At 41.1% G+C, this 25,220-nt stretch overlaps 1 protein-coding gene across 1 annotated transcript; it reads right to left on the bottom strand.

Annotated features, from left to right (window-relative positions):
- Nucleotides 1–4,697: 4,697 nt before the first annotated feature.
- LOC308145064 (brevican core protein-like) lies at nucleotides 4,698–24,951 on the bottom strand. Its single transcript, XM_080516395.1, has 14 exons — nucleotides 24,804–24,951; nucleotides 16,170–16,249; nucleotides 15,615–15,992; nucleotides 14,606–14,780; nucleotides 14,224–14,351; nucleotides 13,038–13,331; nucleotides 12,078–12,908; nucleotides 10,113–11,984; nucleotides 6,719–6,826; nucleotides 6,415–6,573; nucleotides 6,246–6,328; nucleotides 5,938–6,082; nucleotides 5,662–5,844; nucleotides 4,698–5,394 (listed from the first exon to the last, which is right to left on the bottom strand). The coding sequence occupies exons 1-14, from the start codon at nucleotides 24,821–24,823 to the stop codon at nucleotides 5,273–5,275; spliced, it is 4,578 nt and encodes a 1,525-aa protein (XP_080372521.1). The 5' UTR covers nucleotides 24,824–24,951; the 3' UTR covers nucleotides 4,698–5,272.
- Nucleotides 24,952–25,220: the final 269 nt, after the last annotated feature.

A 25,220-nucleotide genomic window follows, 5' to 3' on the forward strand; every position in this document is an offset into this window, starting at 1 on the left:
ACACCTGTATATGTCATTTAATCATAATAAAATCTACAGAGAGAGTATGTAATGGAAGGGAATTGCATGAAATTGTGGATTTTTAGTTCACACAACCCAACACTTTAATGTGTTTACTACTTTACTTTAATTTCCCTCCGGGGATCAATAAAGTAAATCCATCCATCCATCTATCTACCCATCTATCTATTTCAAAAAAAGTTAAAGGCCTCAAGAAACGGTCTTATTGATACTTATTATATAGGATGAAATATGATGTTGTAACTTTTGAGGGTGAATCAGGTCTTTGAAAATAAAAGTATTGATCAGATGAGCTTGAGCACCGACTGGGAGTGAGACTTACGTTTCCATATTCAAGGATTTAAACACAAAGGAAATTCTTGAGCACATTTTTTTAGGTATCTGCTCAGAAAAGCACATGCCACAGGGTCTATTTGAATAACGGTCGTCAAATGAAAAGAACACTTCTGAGTTTTCTCCAAAATGTAGCAAATGGGTTGATGAAATGAGGATATGGGGATTTTTGTGAATTAATTCAGCTGGGGTTGTGTTTGGAGGATGTAAAAATGGCTTCTAGAATCGTGTCGAGGAGGTTCCCATGCTTAATCTGATATGGAACAGTACTATTTTTAACTGATTAATGCCTTGTTTTATACAATATATAGAATATTTACACATAATCATGAGCATGAATCACGAGGAAACATAAAAAATGCTAAAGTAATCAGACATGGTCTCTTTGAAATCTTGTTCCTGACAAAATCAGGTTGATCTCGCTCCATTTTAAAATCAATTTTCCGCAAATTTATCGTAGCATATTAAAAAAAAATTTTTTTAAAGATTTATATTTCCATGAATATTGCCATTAAAGTTAGATTAAGGAGAAAAAACTCCAGACGTCATGCATCTCTTCTTGATAAAAAAAATAAACAAAAGAACAAATTTTTCAGGGAGGGGGGGGGGAAGAATCATTCTGCTGCACAAATTCTGCATATTTAAGAAGCAAAGGAAGAAGGGAGGACACTGCTGAGGCCACAAAAACAAAAGGGGAAACCTCTGCATTTGTCCAGTTTGGAATTCAGGAGCGAGAGTCTGACAAAGGTTGTTTGTATCCTCGTGAGCGTTTGACGGCGGGTGAAGGGTTGTGGGGAAAGCTCGCTGCCGAGGTTCCCAGCCAACTTGGCACGCCTTTTAACGTCTCCTCGTCCACTCGGGTCTTTTCACCGTTCCGACCAACACAATCGGCCTGATTATCGGTGATCTGTTAACGTAAAGTCACTGCACGTCACGTTGATTCTTTAGGTGCTGAACAAAATCGGAGAAAGAGTTCTCAACGGCGACAAACATCCCCCCACCTCATCGAGATTACAATATAATGTGAGTAATTTCTTAACAGATGAGTTTTATTCAACAGAGAAAATGCCCTTGAACTCCTGATCGAAAAGCTGTTCGTTTGTTAATGCAAAGAAGCAATTACGTTCAAGAAAATTTGAATTACTCACTAGTTGTGACTGAAAAAGTGTCACATTGGACTTTTTTTGCGGGTTCACACTGTTTCAAGTAGAGAAGTTTTAGGTTTTTAACAGCTGATTGAATTAACGCAAAAGAGTTGATAACTTTTGGCCATTTCATTTGATTTTATTTAATATATTGAGTGATCCGTGTCCTAAGAAAACACCCTTTTGGGTAATAAATTCTGCAAAAAGTTTACGGACAAAAATATAATATGTCCTCCCGCCACAAAAAAAAAACAAAGATCTAATCGTCAGTTCTTTTGACAGTCCCCACAGGTCATTCCTCTCCCAGCAGGATTTTTAAGACACCGCGAGGCTCACACTTGGAGTTGGAGGAGGTGGGCCGTCAATTAGTGAGCCACGCGTCCCGGGGAAGAAAGAGGAACTCCATAAGGAGTCCCTAAAGACTGGCCTCTGTTCACTCTCCCCCGACCCCGCGACCTTTAGGGTCACAGGCCACAATACACTCCCATCTGGGGCTGCGTTATCGGCTCTATGACAAAGGGGGACGGACACCAGCGTCCTGCATTCAGGCCGAGCCGTGTGAGGCTATTCAAGGCCTGAGAACGGCGCCCCGGCTCCAGCAGGGACACCGCCCTGAACCTCCACCCAGCGATACAAACCCAGCCTCGGCCTCTGATCGGGGACGATAATTTGGACCCGTCTTTCTTAATTGAGCGGCGGCTTAAGGAATGAGGGCAGCACATATATATATGCTGCACACCGGGGGGGCCCCCTGGAGCAACTATGAACTTATACGTTTGATCTGAGAGCTGCACTAATGAGCAGCCGGTTAGAGCCAGATGCCTTGCTCAGTGGCAGCACTTTATTCTTAAAGTTAAATTATTTGTATTTTGTTGCCCCGCTGCATTTATCCAATTCCATCAGTTTGTTTATAGTTTAGACATTTTCTGTTATTATTCTGAATTTGAAGATAAATGGATTTTATCGATCTCTGAATTCATAAGTCACTCAGTTACTCTGCCTGTATTGATATCTATTTACCAGTAATGCTCACACTCTGCCCAATGAGGACGCCGATCGTGACGATAATTTGTAAATGGTGATGAAAGCAGGAATCTTCCTTGTCAAAAGGATGTTCAGCTTTTGGTTTTCAGATGAGTCTTCATCTATTGCTGCTGCTGTTTAAAGAGCCATGATGAACTGCTGAAATGCATATCGACACATTCATCTACAAGTCACTTGTTTGCATCTACAAAGGCAGAAGATAGATAAAAACGTTCAAGCAAAGACAAACTATAAAGGAAGTGAATGAATAGACATACGTGTAAACAATAACATAACTTTTTTTCTGTTGATTGTTACAATTCATTTCAAAAATGTTAAAGTACAAGCTGGCGATGTTCAGTCAGGCCTTAAAGCATTGATCAATATTGAAAATCAAATGAATAAAAAGTGGGTGATAAAACAGATTCAAATGTATTTAAAATGTGTATTTTATTAACACAGGAGGCTGCAAGGGTGCCATAGGATTTTATACATCAACTAGCCTCCCTTAAGATTCAATTTGGTGGAAAATGTTCTTGAAGAAACAGCACATTTATGTGTGGATTGTGAAGAGTATTTAACAATTGAATGGACTTTACAAAAGATCCAGAAACTACAGTCATTGATACAAAACACTGACTGTTACAGCAGCTGTGTTTTTTTGTGTGTGTTTTTTTTAGCCCCTGCCTGTTGTTAATATGGTGGAGATCAACACATTTGGTGAGGACTCAGCTGTGATGTGTGTGATCTCAAACACTGGGTCTGTTCCCAGACATTTTGTCATTATTTGATGCTGTACATCCGACGAACCGCGGCGCCACGACGCCCCCTGGCGGTAAAGAGAAACTTCCTAAACCTTTTTTGCTGCTGCATCAGGAAAACACAGTGACATCTCCCAAAACGGGGTAAAATTGTAAAAACTGTTAATCGAGTAACCATTTTTATCCGATTCATTGTGATTTATGGAGTGATTGGCAGACTTTACTCCTTATTTTTGACGTGTTTTTCGTCACAATCGCAAGGCACGCGCTTGTTTTTCGCTCTTTGTGGATGTTTCGGGGAGATCTGCAGTTTCCTTGAGAAAAACACACATTTAAGACATGAAATAACTTACTTTCTGCAGGTTTGTGTCTTTCTCCGACGTTTCCATATTGTTGTTTTAACGCAGTGACGCTCCGGTAACGTGGTGTTTAATTGTCACGTGACGTCAAGTCGGTCATCTGACTTTAAACTATTATTTTTCTAACTGTTGTTTTCTTTAAGGCTGTTATGGTTTTAAGACAACATTAAAACAGAAACCCAAAATAAAATTTTAATAAAATAATAATAAAAAATAACTCCTGAATTATTTTGTGGGGTTTCAGAAAATGCCTCTGAAAACCAACTTCCGGTTTTGAAATGCTTTAGATTGTTTGATCTGCACACAAGTTTCACTACATGTCAGTAAGTACTGCCATAAATCTGCAAGTTTATATTTTGCATCATAATCATCAACTTAGTTTACAAATATAAACGTTTTAACTGCTACAACAAAAATACTATATATTATTGGGATTTGTGGTTTAAAGTGCAGGCTGATCCCCCATCCTGCAAACAATATCCATGATTTAACCAAATGCCAAGACAGATGAAACCAATAATGGAAAATCAGCCTTTATGCTCAGGCTTAATATAATAACACTGCAAATACCTTGTATGAAGAATTTATATAAACTCGCCTATTCACTGATGGATTTTTTTTTTTTTTTTTAATACCGGTGTTTGTTCTCCAGTAAAATACATAGAGAAAAGAAATAACTTTTAACTCCATTCCTTAGTCATTTACTGCCCCCTACTGGCCAATCTTGACTATAGCAAGTTGATATCAAATATCAACATTGAGGGGCCACACTCAGCTCAATTTGATCTAAAATGGGGAACTAATAAGATTATTGATAAATCATTTGTGAATATCATCAGAAGTCTTTGAATATTGTTGCATTCAACAATTAAGAATTACAGGCTTCATTTAGGAAATCTGAAAGATGTGATCTTTGATGCTTCCCCTTTTGTTATGTCACCTTGGACAAAGTCAGTCAATACAATGTAATTGAAATTAGATCGATACGTTTTAACAACACAAACACAAAATTCTCATTCGTTCCATGTGAAACAGAGGCCACACAGCGCAGAGGGTAAAGTAAGATAATGATTTATTCTTTGCTCTGTTCTACAAAACTTTATTACAACATAAAGCTGACGAACAAAACTGTGTCTGCTGGAAATTTTAAGTTTCTCTCAGGAAAAAAATGTGGACAGCAATCACCGTTGTGTGAAATTTGATAAAGGTAGTGTTTTATGAGTATCTGCTTGACTTTGGGACTGTGGGGATTCTTTGATTTGATTTAGCACCATGTTGTTAAAAGGCTTTTGCATCATAAAAAAAAAACCCAACACAGATACGAGTTGAGTTTTCCAACTCAATCTTTTTGTGTTTATGCAAAAAAAGTCTATCACATACTTGTAATTATATTTAATTTCTATCTTTTAGCATTTAAAATCTCCCAGCTATGACAGAATTTATCCTAAAAAGGATAAAAAAATGGGAATGTTTGACTATTTGTGCTCTGCGTGTCTCTAACAGGAAGCCCCAGTTCATGTCTTTGTGTTTCAGTTTTTTTAAGTTTGTCCTGTTTGAGCATTCATTGGTAAAGGCTCTTGATGGTTTATACCTCGGGACATTACAGTAGCAAAGATTAGAAAAATAACTCTTAAAACTTGATGTCCCAGTACTGCGGTGTCTTTTTAGTCACTTCAAACTCGTCCTCCTCCGCTGCTGCAAAGTTGTTGGTTGGAGAAATCATGTCCGGGTGCTGCGTTGGTCGTCCAGCCTCTGAATGAAGAAAAACACAAATAAAAAAAGGAGTCTTTAATATGTGGAGCTTCAGCTTTGTCTATTTCTTCTTTCAGTGCAGTTTGAGGGTCGTCTCTTTCATTTTTGTTTTCAGTTTTGTTGAGCACAATTATCGCTTCATATTGTGAATACGCTATCTTATTCTTAAAAATAAATTTTGTATCTCACGACTGTTTAAGTCTATTCTCCATCTATATCATCTCATGTAATGTAATGTGATCTAATGGTTTGAAGTGTCTGTCTCACCAGGGATGCAGCGGATCAGAGGCCTCTCCCAGAGGCCTCCAGACAGACACCTCACCAGGGGGTTGAGCCTCTGATGGAAACCCTCTGCACAGCGATAACGCACCACTGCATTGGTCTCATATCTCTGTCGGAGTTTCCCAAATATGGAGGCGTTTCGGACCTTTGGTGGTGGACCGCACGAGGCTGTGGGGGGGAAAAAAAAAAGAAAGATTGGAGACACTTTACCCAAGCTTATGTTCTGAGCGGTAAGAGGTCAGTTTCATTAAAGCTACCCACTGGTGCCTTTCTTGCACGTGTACGCCAAGTGGTAGTTGCAGGGTACGTCGCTCCAGCGGCCCTCGTCATGCCACACCATCACCACACAGTCCTCTCCTGACAGGAAGTAGCTGTCCGGCTGACCTTTATACCAGTTCTCATACAGCTGCACACATGGAGAGAAAACGTACAGTCTGGAGAGAAATGTCTGTGATGTAATAGCCCAAGTTTGGTTAGATTTGAACCTTTATCCTGGGATAAATCCAGCTTTTGACAGATTAAGCCATCTGTAATATGTGTTTCTGGTCTGTATTGGGAACAATCCTCACCAGTGGGTTTCCATCAGACCAGCGGAAATCCTCTTCGATAGTCTTATCATTTAAACCGGTCCACTGGTACTCTTTGTAGTTGTCTGTTGAAGAGGAGATTATATATGAAGCCCTTCGATGATTGAACGAAGTGCAGCGACACCTTGGGACCGATTCAGGATAGATGTACCATTGATGAAACTCTGTTCCTCCGGGGTCATGATGGACACCAGGTGAGCTCCCAGCATGCGGCAGTGCTGCTCCGCCACCTCCCAGCTCTGACGCTGGCCAAAGTGACGATAACAGAAGCCGTGGAACTTATCCCAGCCTGGTTCACATTGCTCCAGGTCTGAAAACAGAAAGAAGAACCAAACGATGAGCATGCAGATGTCACAGTACATTCCTTTCTTTCTGAGGCAACATGTTTTGCGACGTTTCATTCTGAAATTCTACATTAAAAAAATCACTAAGTAAGTCAAAGAAAAAGAGCTCACCAGTCTCACACAAGTCACCTCCATATGTTGGCAAACAGAGACATTTAACTTGTCCTCCTCCGTCAGTGCAAGTGCCTCCATTGAGGCAGGGATCCTTCACACAGGCGTCTAAAAAGAAAAAAACAGCAGAGGGCCCAATTTAACTTTGAATGCAGCTAAACGATAATGACAGAAAAGCCTCAAGAATAGAACATTGTTGATAATTAGCACATTGTTTATATTAAATTATGAATTATTAAAAAAAAAAAAAGGGAGATGTACGCAACAATCCATATGAGCCAACAGATGGCAGCAGAGGAGAAACTTCAGCGTCATAGCAGGAAAAATCTGGCAGGAAAGATCCTCTTCTCTTTTCGTTGCATCTCTGATTTGTTTCCTTCTTTTTCTTTTACAATAATCATCTTTTATGACTGTTGTGAGAAGTGGAGTTGTGATACGGTCATGTGATGACGCGTCTGGTGATGTGTAAAAAAAACAACAACAAAAAACAGGCCTCAGTCCTGCATGTTTTATATCCCTGCTTAAACATATTCAGTTCTACAGAGTGGTGTCTTATCTACATTCTCGCAGAGCTTTATTATGACACGGTCAAGTGCATTCTAACAGAGAGGCAGTGAAGTCATGCAGGGCCACGGACTGCAAAGGTCTCGCAAGATTAATAACGATGGTCTATAAACTGCTGACTTAAACGCTTATTTATCTTGAACAATTTGCTTCTGTGCAAAACGATGAAGTCACTGACTTGATTCATTAGTTTTTGCAAGATGCATGCTTTCAGATATTACCAAAATATATATATGTTAATTTATTTCTCACATGCAGCTCTTATTTAACATCTTGACTTTTAATCTTTAGTTATTTTCAGGATTTAGTTGCCCCTGGTCTTTACCTGAAATCTGCCCTTCACATCACGACAGCTCAGTTTACTGGCAATTTATAGTAAATTGTCCTATTTAGAAGTTCATTTGCACGATTCCTTGTAAAGAGGAACAATCTTGGGGCTAAGTGTCACCTTCAGATAACAGCTCAAGTGCTCCTGACTGACAAAAATGAGCATTTGGCGTTTCACGTTTAATTTTCTAAATTTGTAAAATGACGGTAAACTGAAGGCATGCGAACCTAAGCTGAAATTACACATTTTACAAGTGGACGTGGTTTATTTGCTTCTTTTGGCACCTTGTAAACAAGACGTAGGTCCCATCTGTCATTACAGGCACACTGGTCCTCAGTGTGTGTGTGTGTGTGTGTGTGTGTGTGTGTGTGTGTGTGTGTGTGTGTGTGTGTGTGTGTGTGTGTGTGTGTGTGTGTGTGTGTCTTTACTGTTCAGGACAAATAAAAAAAGAATCATATGAACGAAACGTCAAACCAGCATTTTTCTACAATCTTTGGCTGTGGGAAAGTTTTATTCCTAAAACAAAACAAAAAAAAAATTGTCTTCTAGTTGATAACTTGACTTTGGTCATTCCATTGATCAATGAGTTATAAACTTCTAGTATCGTTTTCCTTCCATGTGTTTTATAAGCTGTCGAGTCTATATTGTTATGAAATGACACACTGCGTTGTGGCGGCAATATTCACAGGAAGTTGTTTCTGTGCAGCTATAGAATAGTTTCACATTATCATGAAATATGTAAAAAAAATATTTAAAAAAAGAGAAATCTGGGGGTCAAGGCGATAAAATGACTTTTCACATTAAATCTTTGGAAGACCTTATATTAAAGAAATAGATTCTACAGCAGATAGTCAGTAAGACAAGTTGTTGTGTATTAATCTAATCAACTATCTTATCTTTTTTTGTGAGGAATTTTGGCATCCAACCATGAATTAGTAATAAACGTGAGACAGTATTTGGGAACCTCTGGCTGTGAAAAGTAACGAAAAGGCTTCTGCATTTGTGCAGTCCTGTATGAATTTTGAGTGTCACATTTCAGATGTTTGAAAATGTCTTGCCATGTGCAGCTTTAACGAAATGCTCATTTGACAATACAAGTAGCCAAAAAAAACAACAAAAATTTTTTCCATCACCGTAACTGACAAATTTGATAAAAATGGAAAAAAAAGTACCTGCTTCCAATTGCAGCTTGATAATGTGAGACCTCAGCCCTGACATTTATTAATGTCATTACTTACTGCACGTGTTCAATTCCCATGCCACATTTTACCCATTTTTTTAGTCTTTTTTTTTTATAGCAATTTGAATCAGGAAAGATAGAGAGACCAGTTCCTGTGAGTCAGTTTAAACAAATTAAATTAGCAAGTGTTGTCTAATTGAGTTCAGTGTATAAATAAATTTCTATTAATTGCAGTATTTTCATTTTGTTTGCTTTGCTTTTTTTCTTCAACAATTCAGTTGAAGAAAAATATATTTGGCGAGTATATTCTGGCATTATTATCTAATTAAAACTGAAGTTAAACGTCAAAGGGACACATTCATCAAGTGATGGTGAGACAAAAAAACACTTGGATCATTTGACTTTATCGGTATTAGACCTAAAAACAATACAAAGAGTGAACAATCATGAATAAACTACAGCAGACTGTGCATGAGTAAACATTAATGACATTTCAAAACATGTCGCTCAATGCTACGATAAATCAGCACGAAACACAGTTTGTGCTTGTAATGATAATAATTATGTGTGCTTCTCATACCATATTAAAAAGCAGCATAAGGCAAAAAAAACCCTAAAAGGAGAGAAACTCTAACACTTAAATATAAAGCAATAGTGCAGCTGCATTGGTCAGTGCTGTTACATTCAACACAATCGTCGTTACATTCATGAGAAAATAAAAGTCCCATACTAGGTTGTTTTTTTTCTTCCACTTTCATGGAAAATACTTTGTGAGCTTTGACAGCTGAGAGGAAACACTGCGGTGAGAATCGTTTGCGTGAAGAGATATTATTATTTTCAAATTAAATGTGATGATCAATAAACTCGGATGAGATTGTCACTCTGAGACGATTACGGTACTAAAACGTTCGTTCAGACATACTAGTGTATTGCAGTACTTCACAGAAGTCAATCTTTGGAAGACAAGAAAAAAAACCAAAAAAACCACAACAACAACATCATGCACAACAACATTGGACTGTTGACAAATGTCACATGGGAGGTGTCCAAGTGTGAGTATCTCAGGGGAGGGTGGGGGGAGCAGCGAGGAGTGTTTGAAGGTGAAGCAGGAGGAGTCAGAAGGGTGAGGAGTGGACTTGTTGAGACAACAAGTGAAACAAACGGGGGGAGTGGAAGTCGTTTAAAAAGCAGGAGGGGTGTTTCACAGGGAGATAAATGGAGCAGAGGCAGGTTGGGGCAGAGGACAGACCAGGGGTTTTAGTGCATCACTGCGTCGAGTAGGAAGAGGGCGGTTAGGCTGATGAGAGTGGCGTTAACATTACCTGAAGATTTCCCTGCACCGCCTACAGCCGCCCTTTCATTGGGCAAGATAAGTAGGGTGGGAGGCTGCGTGAGACTAATCTCAAAGTCCGCCAGACCGTGATCCACCGGCGGTATGACGTGCGTCGCCTTCTGCGTGGTGGTCGCCGGGCTCCAGGAGCGTCTGGACCAGTGCGTGGTGGTCCTGACGGGGCCGGCGGTGCTCGTCTTTGCTGACGCGGCAGTTGGCTCGGTACTCAGGCCGGAGTCCAGCGCTGACGTGGAGGTTTTTCGGCTGTATTCAAGACCGTTCTGCGACTCCTGGGGTCCGGCGGTGGTGGTCAGGGGAGCCCAGTTTGATGTGTGAGAGTCCAGAGAAGAGACAGTGAAGTCTGTCAGGGCGAGGTCGAGGTCAGATTCGTCCTCAGGTTGTGGGGTCACACTGGTTTCATTGTCAAGGTTTGGGTCAACATCGACCATGTCTTCAAAGTTGGGAGCGACATTAATGTCGTCCTCCAGGGTAGGAGTGACATTAATGTCGTCCTCCAGGGTAGGAGTGACATTAACATCGTCCTCCAGGGTAGGAGTAACATTAATGTCGTCCTCCAGGGTAGGAGTGACATTAACATCGTCCTCCAGGGTAGGAGTGACATTAACATTGTCCTCCAGGGTAGGAGTGACATTATTGTCGTCTTCCAGGGTAGGAGTGACATTAACGTCGTCCTCCAGGGTAGGAGTGACATTAACGTTGTCCTCCAGGGTAGGAGTGACATTATCTTCGTCCTCCAGGGTAGGAGTGACATTATCGTCGTCCTCCAGGGTGGGATTGACATTGATATCTTCTTGAAGGGTTGGAGTTGCTGTAACTTTGTCTTCAAGATTTGGGTCAACATCGACAGATTCGTCAGAAGTTTGAGTAACGTTAAGATCATCTTCAAACGTCACGCTAATGTTACTACCTTCATTGATAGTTGGAGTAATTGTCGCTTTGTCTTCTAGATGTAGGTCAACATTAACCACTTCATCAAAGATCTGAGTAACATTAACATCATCTTCAAGTGTTGGATTTATGTTAATATCCTCGTCAGTAGTTGTAGTAACATTAATGTGTTCACTAAGGACTTCTCCAGCATTTTCTTCTTCTTCAAGATTTGAAGAAACATTGCCTTCTTCCTCAAAGACAATGGTTGGAACAACAGTTTCCTGTTTGGCGACATGGGTTGGAGCAACATTATCATCTTCTTCAAGGACAATGGTTGAGGTTTCATCAGACTTGTCTTCAAGGACTGAGGAAACGTTGATTTCTTCTCCAGGGACAAAGGTTGGAGTGACTCTTACTTCATTTTCCAACGACAAAGAATTGTTGGTTACTTCTTCATGAGCTGGTGAATCTATAATTCCCTCTTCAGCGGTTGGAAAAACTTTGACGTCTTCTCCAAATGTATCAGAATCATGTCCACTCGCCTCTTCATAAATGCTGGTTACAGAATCCAAAACCATTTGGTATCCTGATGTTTGTTGTTGTGCCGCGGTGGGATCAGTGGACGAGCGCTGAGAGGTGTTCGAGCCCTCTGGAGTCTCGGTGGTCGATAAACTCCCTCCAGAAACAACGCGGTCCTCTGGGTTTTGCTCACTTTCCATGTGGTGCGTGTCTTCGGTTTCCAGGCTCGTGCTTCCCTCTTGTCTGGAAATGGAGGACTCCCACAGCATTGTAGCAGTGGAGTGGATATCCAACTCGTGAGAGTCAGTCGACTGGGTCGGATCTGAAAGAGGCGTCCGAGGTTCAGCGCTGGTGGTTGAAGCCAGAGGAGTTGGAGTAGTGGTGGAACTGATGGCAGGAGCAGACGGCTCTGATGTGAAGAAGATGCCGACCACGTCCATATCGAGGACTCTCTCTGGAAAATAACAAAAGGATTTGGGGAGTGGTCAAAGCATCTGTGGGAACATATGTTCAGAAGCTGAAACACAAACACACATACTTGACTTACCTGGAGAAGCGTCACCAGATCCGTCCATACTGTCCCACCTGGAAGTTTGTGCCTCGATCAGAACTGTGGCGGTTTGTGCCGGTTGTGTGAGGAGCACTCCTCCTTGTTTCGAGGCCTCGGTCGGAAGCGACATCTCCGCAGGATCTTCCTCTGCTGCCTCATCGAGCTTCACCTGCAGCACAGCCTCGGTCGTCAGAGAAGCCACCTCCCAAGGATTCTCCTGTTGCGTCCAGTTGCTGTCTGTCCCTGTGTAATTGACCCGTGAGTCGTTGAAGGTTCTGTCGGGTGTTTCTTGAGACGGCTCTAACACCTCGATGCTCTCCTCACGGTTTGTTTCTGCAACGGTCTGGTTCTCTATCTCAAGTTCGTGTGACGTTCCTTCAGGCTCAGATTGGTGGAGGGTGAAGCTCAGGTTGTGGTGGGAGTCTGTCTCATTGTCAACTTCAGGCAGCAATGAAGCGTTTTGGGTTGAACTGGATGTTTCGATGCTGCTTGTGCTGTTCATCTGCTGCGAGTCGTAGCTTCTGTCTGTAGGAGACTGAGTTTCATCAAATGACTCAATGGGAACTTGTGCAGTTGTGGTGTCGAGAGGAGAATAGGTTGTCTCTGTTGAAACTGTTGTGTGTGCGTCAACCAGGCGCTCTTCGGTAAAAGAGCCTGTGAAAAATGGCAGAGATTCAAGTACACTTTGGGCTTCTCGCTCCACCTGTTCTGCTTGTTGCAAGTGAAGCTCTTGATCATTTTCCACCAGAATAACAATGTCTTGTCCCACGTCTTCCGCTTCTGTGGTCAAGTGGTTCCTTGGAGAATCGGTGGAAGGGTTTCGTTTATCTGTGTAGGAAATTAAGATGTATGAGACTTTAATAGAAAAACAAATATGCGCTGATCTATAATGAAAATATCCTGTATTTACTTGAAATTCTTTTGTGCAAATAGATTCCCCAGACACAAGAAACTCACCTCTGAAACAATAAGCGTCATGGAGGCTTGTGGGCTCTGGGAAGCCGGTCTGGTTGCTGAAGCGGTACAGAGTTTTCACGCCTGCCTGCGGCCCGCCGCAGCGGTCTCTCGGGGTTATGATGGGGTAGCGGACGCTGCCGTCGGACAGCCAGCCGGGGCTGCATCGGTCCAGACCTTCACTCCACGCCCAGTACAACTGTGCAGTCATAGCCAGCTCGGCCCCTGCAGCTCTGCAGTACGACTGGGCTTCGGCGAATGAAAAGTGCTGTGGGATGGAGTCGTGGAAAACCTCCCCTGTGAAGAAAACATTGCTTCATTTTAGGTGCCAAAAAAACCCCCTGAGTATCTGTGCTCATTTAGATAGAGCAAATTTCTTTGTAGGAACAAGTGATATGTGGGGATTTAGCAAGTCCAACTCTTTTTCTGACATGAGCTAACAAAATGGTTTCATTAAAATAGGATGAAGTACCCAAATATGTAACATGGGTTAGACTCTAACATTTTTTTTAACAATGATATGGAGCTTTAAAGAAGCACTTCCACCTTAAAAATGAACTCCAAAGGTGAAATTGCTATTGTCCCATTGTGCTTTAGTAGTCAGTTAAACATCTAATAAACACCCTGCTACTTCAGACACCTATAAATTACCTATATATAGTTAAATTGGCCCGTTTTTTTTCTCAGTGTATGTGGGGCAGCAAAGTGAAAAAGGCATATTACTGAAGTCTGTATATCCTGCAATGTCTTTAAAAGGAACGAGGTGGAGGAGATTGCGTGGGGTATAATATTATATTCGTTGGGTCTCAAATCACTACAGCCAAGAAAAACGTTCTTTTATTGGATGTGCTTTTGCTTGATTGTTCGTTTGTGATGAGATGGCTCTGCATATTGTTTTCTTGATGCTCTTAGTGAATTGTAATCGGGAAGAAAATGGCTTCAAACGGTCATATTTGTTGTAGGGCCACACACACGTCTTTGGTATGAGTATGTCATTCATTATGTTGACTGTGTTACAGTAATGCTTACTAATTGAGTACTATAATTAAACTGTGCACAATTACTTCAGGTGCCTGCTGTTGGTAGTTTATTTCTGCTCACTGGAGTAACAAGTGAGTTAAACTTGTGATCATCTCTAAATGTGTGCAACAAAATGTTGAACAATTTCAGATTCAAAAGAGATTCATACCATCCATTTCTTCTACATAACAATAAACATCAAACAGGTCGTCGGGATCCATCGTCCCGTAATTCCTCACTCCAGGCTGCCCATCCATGTCGCCATAGCAACCTTCACGGGGCACTTGGATTGGATACCTGCAGTCGTTAAAAATAAAACCACTTACTCAACTAACCTGCACAAATTAAGTCAAGTGATTGCACATTGTCAAGAGGTCGCGAGGATAAAAACCAACAAATGAAAAACATGCAGATCAGAGATGATCAGTTTGAGCACACTTGAAGATGGAAATATTTAACCAACAACAGTCAAAGGACGTGTAAGACCCTTGTGATTATAATTTCCATTCTTTTTTTTTCTGCATGGGTGCGACACAGAGAGGGCGAAGTACCTGACAGACTGGTCCGCCAGCCAACCGGCGTCACACTGCTCGTATCCGTCATAATAAGCTGCCTGCAGCTGGTCAGCGGTGGCAATTTGTGCCCCGATGGCCTCACAAGCTCTCTTTGCCTGAGGGAAGGAAAAGGCGTAGCGACCCAAAGCATCTCTGTAGTGGAAGACGACACCTAGACAAACAGAGATAAAGCATGCAGAGTCACACACGCTAAATATACTTAGAATGATGTGCACGAACTCTTGGAATGAAAAAATATTACAAAAACACTCTATATGAGTGATTTAATGAGCTTCAAAATTAAAGGGATGAAATAAAAATACCACCTGTACATCAGGTGATCATTGTCAGATTACTTTGCTAATTTGTCCTTGAGATCAGATAAGAGGAGCCTTAATAACTGAAAATGAATTGGCAATTTCATTCTTAATATCCGTTAAGTCCAGACTGTTTAGGTCTTTCTGCTGATAACCACCGACTATCTTTTTGTCGCGTTTTTACACTCTCATAATCATTTTGGCATTTTTCATCTCAACTAATTCAAGCTCAGTGATGAAACAATTTCATATACCCAGAATGTGTCAGAAGGTGACAAAGATACCGTTTTTTAAGACCATAAAGGTTCTTATTTGGTCTTGTTTGTGCTGAAATGTTCATAAAATTCACTAAAACAAGAACTTTGCGGTGTTTACACTTTGAACCTAAAAGGAATAGATGCTGGATATACAAGACAGGACAGACTAGGTAGATGACAGAGGCATCCAAGAAAAATTCTAAAACTCTATGTAGACCTGAGAAACTGCCATTTGTTTTTATTTTCAAGGCTGGTGTGAGTGTGTGAGTCTATTAACGTTGGCTTCACTGTAAAGATTTAGTAAATCAGACATTTTATAAGGGTTAGACATAATCTTCAGCATCTCCATGAATCTAAACTGATCTAAACATTGCCTTTAATTTGCCCCAGCCTCAGTCTAATAATAGTCATCCATGTCTTTCAGCTTTGCACCTTTGACCTTGAGTTGAACAAGGTCGCTGGCATCCTCCAGGCCCTGCTGCACCTCGCAGCGGTAATGAGCCGAGTCGCTGGACCGCAGGTCTCCCAGCCACAGCGACAGGTCATCGGGGGACGACGTGTAGTTGAGCAATGCGGCGCGGTCTCGGTACGCCTCGTTGACCTTCACCCTCTGACCCCGCGCCACCACGATCTGGGTCTCCGCCCCGCCAGACACCACCGTCCACTTCACCCGCGGAGCAATGGGGGCGGAGGAGGCGGAGGCGGACGTGGAGGACAGGGACACCGAGCATGGGAGGGAGATGGAGCCGCCCAGGGGGGCAATGATTGGACCTGACTGGGGGATTTTCACCTGGAGCTGCTGAACCTCATCTGCAAAGAGAAAACAGGTACAGGAGAGCAGAGGAGACTGTGAGGACTGAGTCATGCCCTTCAATTTAATCACACTCTGTGACTATGCACTTATTTAAAGTATTTCTTTTTTACTACATTGGAAATAATTCTTATTTATATAATGACAAAGAGACAAAGAGCAAAATGTGGACATACCAGAAGTAGATGGAATTTGTGTGGGAAAAGCCAAAGTGAGGTGACAGGCGGCACAAAGAAGTGGAAGTATCTGTACATGTCTGTGGAGACGACAACATAGAAACAGGAAAACACTTTTCAATTCCTCCACCTATGGTTATACAGCAGCAGTTTACAAACTAGTGATATTAAATCAACAATATCGAAGACGAATAAGAAAGTTGTGTGAACAAATGTGAAAAATGTTGCACGTGTAAGATTTTCTGAAATGTGCATGATGCTATCGCTCTACATTTCTTCTAGTTACATAAACATCGATGTGTTGTGGCCTTTTGTTTTGAAAATACCTCAGGGAAGTGCACTTATGGATTTGTTTATCACGTAAATAATAAGGGACTCTGTCACAACACATTAGATTATTTGCACTGTACCAGTTACATTTGTACAAGACATAGTATGTCAAATTTGTAACATTTCCCCGATGTGTAAAGTAATTCATGATGAGTGTTACTTGCATTTTTTTTCTCAATATTGGAAAAGGATCAAGAATTGAATGAAACTTTTTTTTTGCATTACATTGCAGATATAGTCTGATATTCTGAAAGTATAAACTGAAATATCTGTAATTTTGGTCCATTCATCACTCTCCAGTGGACCTTCTTATATATAAATGACATTTAATAGTGTTAATTTATATGAGCTTAAAAGACAAAAAAAATAAAAAATAGAACTAAATCCTCTAATATGTTTGAATTTTTTAATGAATGCCAACGAAAAGACTTAATTTGAGCTGTAATCGAGTTGAACCTGTTGATGAATGGAGACATTAGAGTACGTTCAATGAACAAAGTTATAATGGAAGGTGAATAAATCAATATATAAAGCTTTTTTAAAATGGATGAAGATTGATCTAAGAATCCTGTGCTGAACTCTCGGAGGGAAGCATTAAAAATTTTCAATTTCACACACATTTAACCTTGAATAGGCAGAGTGATTTCCAGCGGTGGTGGTCACGTATTGTGATTGCTCAGCGAGAACACGCTCCAGTGATTGCACAAAGCTGATTTATTGTAAAGTTAAAGGTCACTGCCTGCATACCCTCATGTTACTTTCAGAACCACATCCTCCACCCTTGTCTCAATCCTGCACATCTCTAGACAGTCTAGACAGGTTATACTATTGTATATTTGTAGTAATTAGTATTTTGGCATTTAAATAACATATTTTGAATGTGAAAAATTACAAATTTAAATTAAAATTTCACTGAGAATACTTTTCTGGGATGCAGTGACAAAACAATGAGAATAGGAAAGAAACTGAAAACACATTGCAACAGGGAAATGTAAAAAAAAAAAAATACGAAAAAAAAAATACAAAGATAACACAAACTGAAATGCTTACTAAATTAAAACAGAGCCATAAAGCACTTGTGAAACAGCAGGGATTTCTGTCTCTGTGGGAAAATTTTCAAATGTCTTTAAAGAGGGGAAACCGCAAAACCTGGAGATTTTATTTAAAAACTCCAGTTTAGATCCATGTGAGCGTCTCTCTGAGCCAGACTGTTACCATTCAGTGAGAGCTTAATGGGAGCATTTCATCAAATCCCCTGGAAATTCATCCAAGATATTCAAGCTGGTGAGAAAGTTATGACTCAAAAAGCCTTCACTTACAACTGATTCTCAGAATATTTGCTTTGCCTATCATTTTAGTTTTCAGTGTTTGTCACACGTAAATAACCATATATGATGAGAAGGGGAACTGAGCATGTGGATTGAGGCCAGGAAGTTTTCTTTACAAATTTCATTACTTTTTTTTGTGCTCAGGTAAAGTTAAATTGGCTTTTCTCTGCCGCTCTGTCAACAACAACTTAATAACACAGTAGCCTGCGGCGTGGCCGTTGCTTTCAGACAGTAATTGTTGTTGTTGCCACGTGTACCTCATAAACTTCACAAACTGAATAGATTTAGTCCTAAATCACAGTAACCTGCTGGTTCTTCCCAGACGGATTCTTGACTTTAAACGTCAATTTTGGGAGCAGAAGCTCCGAGCACAACACACAAGTCCCACGAGCCCGTAAAAAGAAACGTATCTCTGAGCTCGACCACGAAATACCAACTGCTCTTGGTTTTGAAAGGGAAGCTGGAGGCACAGGCTACCGACCACAAGCCATTCATCACCTCCGGGAGCTAATGACACAGCGTCTCGGCCCGGCGGCATCCAGCCAGCTCGCCGTCACCAGGCCTGGCCCTGTCATTAACCCAGCAGGCATGGCAGGACGTCCACAGCGACCTCACACAACCTCCAGAGGATGCCGCGATGAAGCCGCAAATGTTCATTCATTCAGGGCTTCAGACTCTTTTTTTTCTTTTCAGGCTGAATACAGAGAAAAGTGCCTTTACAGCTCCAGCACGGGGCGTAGTTTTAATTACACTAATGCGTTTCTGCTGGTCTTTGTTTAAATCAGTTTATGGCCCCATTAGTGGCACATTTGAGCAATATTTACAGCACTTAGTTATAACGTTAAACTCTGCAGTGTGCAACCTTACTTTGTTGTGAATTTGTCAAAAGTGCTGGAAGGTTTGAGGCATCCGTGAAGTTGACTGGTTCTACCCGAGTTCTAGTGAAACACTTTTGCACTTATGATTCATAAGCAGTGCAGTATAGCGTTTTAAACAGTGTTAAGTCTTAAGTCTATGACATTTACTACATAGTATAAATCTGGAGTGTTTGAACGTTAGTGGGGATGAGTGTCCCTTTGAATCATCGGCATCATCGTATATTTAATGGCAGGGCAATAGACGGTAATAAAACACAATTGTTTTTCTTGTGATATTCTAAATATTAACTATCTGGTATCAGATCAGATTTGCTCCTCCAGAGGAACAGCTTGCCACGCACTTTAAACCACTGTTCCAGACAGAAACAGCACGTGCTCCTCAGATCTTTTTCAAACTGCACTTCTAAAAGCTCTTTAACCTAAACACATATTTTTGGGATTTGTGGGGAGTTCTTGAAACAGTTTTAATCTTTTTTTCTCTGGGTACAAATTCTGCTGTACCCTGCAGGACAGTCTTTTTTTAGAGAATAGTTGAAACACTTCAATGTTTGAACACATCACATAAGTCAAAGTATGGAAATGAAAGAGGATGTTATGTCTGACGAGACATTGTTTTTTGTGTTTTCAACACAAATAAGTCTTTGAGTGCTTGATCGTTGCTGATGACAAAAACACATGAAAACGCTCAACAAACAAAGACTGAGAACACATTGAATTAATCTACAATGTAGGACAAAAGAAGAACTCAGTGTCTAGAGGAGTTCCAATGAGCTTGCTCTTCTCCTAGTCAGTGTGAGTCGAAAACTGCCTCATAAAATTGCCCATGACTGTAATAGATCGACATCCTGTCCAGTGCCCTGGCCCATAGTCAGCTGGTATCTACTGCAACGCCCTCCAACTTGAAGTTGGATAACATGATATAAGATGGATGGATAGAATGTTGATTAGGCTGCAGCCTGTGTTACAGGAGTTGCCCCTGCAAGTCATTGCAACTTGTATTGTCTTACTTAACTAGTTTATTTTTCCAGATAAACCCTCTGCTATAAAACACCAGGATCAATCAAATTACTTCTATTGCTTTTTGAGTGAATGTTACATCACCAGTGAACCAAACAAAACATGTAATAAAATCTAATTTTAAGCGAAAGCAAAGACTTCTGCTTGAGAATTCTTTAAAAGAAACCCAACGGGTAATCGCTCTCTGCACTGGAACCTGTTCAACAACAGAAATGACTACATGATGACCCCGATTCCACTGTTTTAGATTCATACATGCTTTATCGAAATGTTACCAAACACCAAAACTCTGTTACAGCATTAAAAACACCAGTCTTTTTTCTATTTGCGTGCTCTCTGTCCATCTTGAACAAACTATGTGGAGGTTGTATACCACTAAGCATGGGCAGGATTAATGGACTCACTGAAAATAGGTGCTAATCTATTTTTACAAATTGTATTATATTTTTGATTATTTGTACTCGTGTTTTTGTTGCTCCTTGTTTTGTGAGTTCAGATCCAACGAGAGTCAGGAAATGCAAATTAGCTCAGGGCTTTAAATGCTGTCATATGTGGCCCTGATTGATGCTCCATACTTGTCCCTACATAAATAAACATTTTTAAAAAATTGCCCCCCTTGCACAGGGTGATGACATGCACTGAGCTGTGTTGACACATAAAATCTAATTATGAGCCTCTCCGACCACGAGTCAACACATTTCACTCAATAAACTGAAGAGAGTTCCCGTCTTTAATGTCAAAGCTGATAGGAAATATTACCATAAAACTGGGCCTCTTGACTGAAGCAGAAATGCAAAAGTCCCATAAAGTTGCATCTGTTTATCGAATGCACCCTTCATAAGGGGGCTTGCACAAACAGCTCACTAACTCGTGTCAATTTAAATGGCTTCCTTTGATGGCAGAATAACTGTTGTCTGTCTTCTGGCCAGCTGGGTGGGCTCCACAGAGTCGGTGTCACTATTAGTATTCTTGAGAAGAAAACCTCTCACAAAAAGCGAGCAGTGGGCCAAGAGGACAGCTGCACACTGTGCTTTCATTTCATACCGACTCCCTCACAAAGGCCTTCAGGGAAAATTAAAGGACGGGGCACTGGCACACTTGCTTGGTTTTTCTCTTTCCTTTCTCTCGCTCTTTCAAGGGATGGAAAAGGAAGTTTTAGAGCACCAAGAATCGCTCTGGAGCAGGCTTTTGTACAAAAGAGACTGCCACATTTAGGAGCTGCGCCCCGATTCAAATGGTGTAACTGTTGTGATAGTGAGCTTAAATATCAGTTTGTGCATTCAGAGCAATGACGGAGGAGAAGGTTCTGGCAGTTTCTGTCCTCTTGAGATCGCATTCTCTCACAGAGGCCTTTGGCCTCGCTGTCACCGGGCGCTCTGCAGCTCTGCTCATCTTAATGGGAGTTACAATGAAGACAAGTCAAGCTGAAATCAATGCCACACACTGCATTTACAGGTCCACAAAGTGCAGCCAGTGCATTATCCACACAAGGGACTAATCCAGCCTCCTCCTGCAGAAAGCAGCCACAGAGCAACATGTTGGATCTGGTGGACGAGGAAATAGACAAATCTGAGATAAAATGCCAAAGTAGATAGTGATCGGAGCGAAGCAGGAGACGTTGGCAGCTCTTTCGGTGCTGCGCCGACAACAGAAATGCAGCCACACAATCTCGTGGGTGGCGTCTGCAGTACTCTGCATCAAGCTCAATAGAAGCAAACCTCGTCTCCACCAACAAACCAGAAAATGACTGCCTGGTCCCAGTTTAGCCAGTTCAAACATGGCTGCTTGACTGACGTGCCCTGCGGTCTGGGGACTGTCGAAGTGGAAGTGACTTCAGGAGAAAGAAATCCACAATGAGGCACAATAAAAAGCTTTTAAAATGCCCAGTAATTGAGCTTTTACAGCAGAGAAATAAATCCTCGTCGAAGCTACTGACTTGATAAGTTTTCCAATTAAATTTAAGGCTTGCTGGTATAAAAGAAACCAATACACAACTCTAATTAGTGCAATATTAGGTGTGCAAACAAAAGCACAATGTTAGAAATTGACGGTGTAAAAATTCTTCATGAATCCTTATTGCAGCTGAGCACATTGTTGTCAACTTTGGCTTCTTGCCCTCACTGCTGTTGTATCTGAGTGGATCCCCAGTCGTGTAAATAATTAATGGACTATGTTTACAGTGTACAGGACTTTTGCAGTTATCTGCCTAAAATTGCATTATAGCTTCAACCAAATTCTCCCATTAAAACTCAGCAATATAACATGATCACAAGCCATTTCAATCAGCCTGTGGTTTAAGCCAGGGGGTTTGGTAATTCATATTCCTGAAGCAAAGATTACAGTGATAAGTCAAATTACAGAATGAACTTAAGTTTGCTAAGACGTATCATAGATGTGATGTTTTATTCCTCTTTGTTTTGTTTGTGGAGAATAAATCACTATTCAGTTATTTAAATAGACATTAATAAAGTAAACGCACAATTTTGCTGAAGTTATTTGACCTCCAAATCATGTAAAAAAAACCTTTAAAATTGAGTGGACATTTTTAGCAAGAATAACATATTTCCTGCCATCTTAAACAGGGAAATTGCCTGGATCTGTTCATCCAAGGGTGATTTGAAACGTGTATACATCGATGTCGGTATCGACCTGCTTGTCCACGGCGGTCGGAGGACAGACCACACAGACAACAACTTTGGACAGATTCAAAGTGGGTAAAGAGAATAGTAAAACTCTGATCAACCTCGAGATAAACCTGATAAATTCTCATATACAGTGCAGTGGGGAACATCTGCTGTTAATTCGACTCACATCAGGAACAAATAAACATAATGAGAGAAGTTGAAGACAAACTAGGTTGAATTTCACAACTGACTGAACTCAGTCCAGTCTTCAGTCTAAAAATCAGTAGTTACTGGTGGATTCGGGATTCAGAGCCGTGGGTTGGCCTCGTCTGAACCGACTCGGTCTGTTCACTATCCTGCTCTGGCTCCCCGCAACACTCTCCCATCCACACATCTGAAGTGAAGCTGCACAATGAAGACATCTCCACATGTCTGTCTCTCGCCAAGATGGCTACTTTGGAAAAGTCGCCCACCAGACGATTCCCCTCCCACAGTGTCTGGGGAAACTGTGGAAGGACAATTCAAACAGGAGTCTGATCTCAGAGCTGACTCAACAAATCCACAGATGGAAACCATGACTAAACATGAGACACTTTTTCAACCCTCCCCATTAGATTTTCTTATTTCGGGTGAACTTTGAAGTCTCAGATCACAAAATTTTTGCTGACTAACCAGTGAGGTAACTTACTTTTCAGTAAAAAAAAAAAATTATACAGTTCAGCCTTTATTCTCTTTAAACAGATACAAATTTAAAATAACATGCATGAGTCAAAACAGATATTTATCATCTTAAAAAACACAACACACACACTTCACTGGTTATAATATTTCTATGCAAATTTCCATAAAGACACCAATGTCTTTGTGCTGCCCTGCTTTATATTTACAGGCCTTTCCAACCAGGCTGGATCACGATGGCAGATTTAATTCATTATTCATTGTTAGACATCTCAGACCAACGCCTCCTCCAGAGGAATCAGCCTCACGACCTGCTCATCACCAGCCAAGTTCAACATGATACCTGCCTCTCCATTTTCAACAGGCTGCCTCACACTTTCCACAGCTTCAAGTTAACGTCGGAGCAGAGGGAATGACCCGAGATTAGGTCGGGGCTGGAGAAAGCTTTTTGGCCATAACACGTGCTCTCAGGTTCTTCTGCTTGACAGGGTCATGTCAGGACAAAGAGCCACTGGACCATCACTGTCCATTACTGACTTCGACTTGAGCCCTGAGGTGACCCGTCGAGAGTGAAGAGTCTCGATATACATTTGACACTAAAAGGAGTTTCTTGTGTCTCCAGGCCACAGAAAACATATGAGCGTGAGACATGCCAAACAGCCTCAACGACATGGATTCCATCAAAATGGGAGGCTTAGTTGATGACAAATATGCTGAGATTTTCTGTTTTTCGACTTCGAATGGTGAAGTCAAAACAGAATTTTTTAAAGTTATCTCATCCATTTCCACATGATCTTTTAAACCCTTTTAATTATTTGTTAATCTCATAACTATCTAACCAGTGTAATCCATTCATCCACAATGAGCCAGTTCATCACGGGACAAACGCAGAGACACAGACAATACATATATTCACATTTAAAGCTGTTTTTGGACTGTGACAGGAAATCAGACTTGGACTGGCAATGTTTTCTCTGTGAGGCAAGAGCGCAATTTACTACAGGTCAATATAAATTTATTTTACTTAGTCTTAGTAGGAATTTTCTCAGTTGGCCAAATACATGAAATAGAACCTCTGTGCTCTATATCCCACCTTCAAAACTCCTTTATGACAGAAGATACAGCTCCAGGATTGGTGTATTTCACCACCAAGGATGGTGCTTGATATCAGCCATAAATCCCTTCAAATACAGGCACTGCTTGGTTGAAATTCTCATTCTAAATTGGTGGAGCTCAGAAAAACAAGGGCAAAATGCACATCTACTCCAATATATAAAACATGCCACGATTACTGTATGTATCTGACTATTTGTTGGTCCACATTGAGCACTTAGAGTACACTGTCTTTATGAAGAGAAGTATGAGTTTGAGGGCTAAGGTAAATATTTGAATGGTGCAAATGTGCAAATGCCAGCACATCATTTTATGTAAATGCATAAAAAGGATATTTAGGCATCATGAAGTTTCCTTTTAGTTTTAGATAAATAATGAGAACTGGTAGGGACAAAACACAGCTGCTGGTAAGATCAAAAGATGATGCATGTAAGCTATTTTTAAAAGCTAGATGCATTTTTTTTGACGCACCAAATGTCTTTATCTTTTTGGGGGGAAATTGCATTCCATTCAATGTCAGCACATCAGTAAAACAACAACTTTTTAAGTGGCAATGAGGTTAATTCTACTGAACAGTGTTGGATTTAAATCGAAATGCTGAACCTAAAATAACTTTCAAATGAGTAGGACGCACAAACTGGCCATCACTGACACATCGGATCCTACCGGCTTCTTGTCAGCAGCATGTCAGCGGTGCAGGATGGACTTCTTCACTGTGTCTCCGTCAGCTGCTCTCCGTGCTGCACTGCGTCTGTCCTTCCAGGCTCTGGATGCTGCTCAGCGCAGGTGAAGCTGCTGCTGCTGCTGCTGCTCGGAGGCTCGCAGAGGAAAGTAAAAGGAGGGAGTCCAGAGAGAGAGAGAGGGAGAGAGAGAGAGAGAGAGAGAGAGAGAGAGAGAGAGAGAGAGAGAGACGCCACATGAAATCCTGAACTGCCCACTTTTTCACCCAGGATGGAGATGACGCATGCCTGTCAAGAAGAGCTGGGAGGGAATGCAACGAAAGTGAAGGATGTAATAGGCTGTAAAGTGAAACCTGGACCAGTAAGGCTTTTTTTTTTTTTTTTTTTCCCCCCCCCCGGCGGG

This window comes from Blennius ocellaris (genome assembly GCF_963422515.1).
Source record: "Blennius ocellaris genome assembly, chromosome: 20".
Taxonomy (NCBI): Eukaryota; Metazoa; Chordata; class Actinopteri; order Blenniiformes; family Blenniidae; genus Blennius; species Blennius ocellaris.

Excerpts from the sequence above, each read along its gene's own strand:
- LOC308145064 (XM_080516395.1), bottom strand. The coding sequence starts at position 24,823 with ATGCTGCTGACAAGAAGCCG. Across the intron at positions 16,250-24,803 it reads ATGCTGCTGACAAGAAGCCG|ACATGTACAGATACTTCCAC; the intron begins GTAGGATCCGAT and ends TCGTCTCCACAG. Across the intron at positions 15,993-16,169 it reads ACAAATTCCATCTACTTCTG|ATGAGGTTCAGCAGCTCCAG; the intron begins GTATGTCCACAT and ends TTCTCTTTGCAG.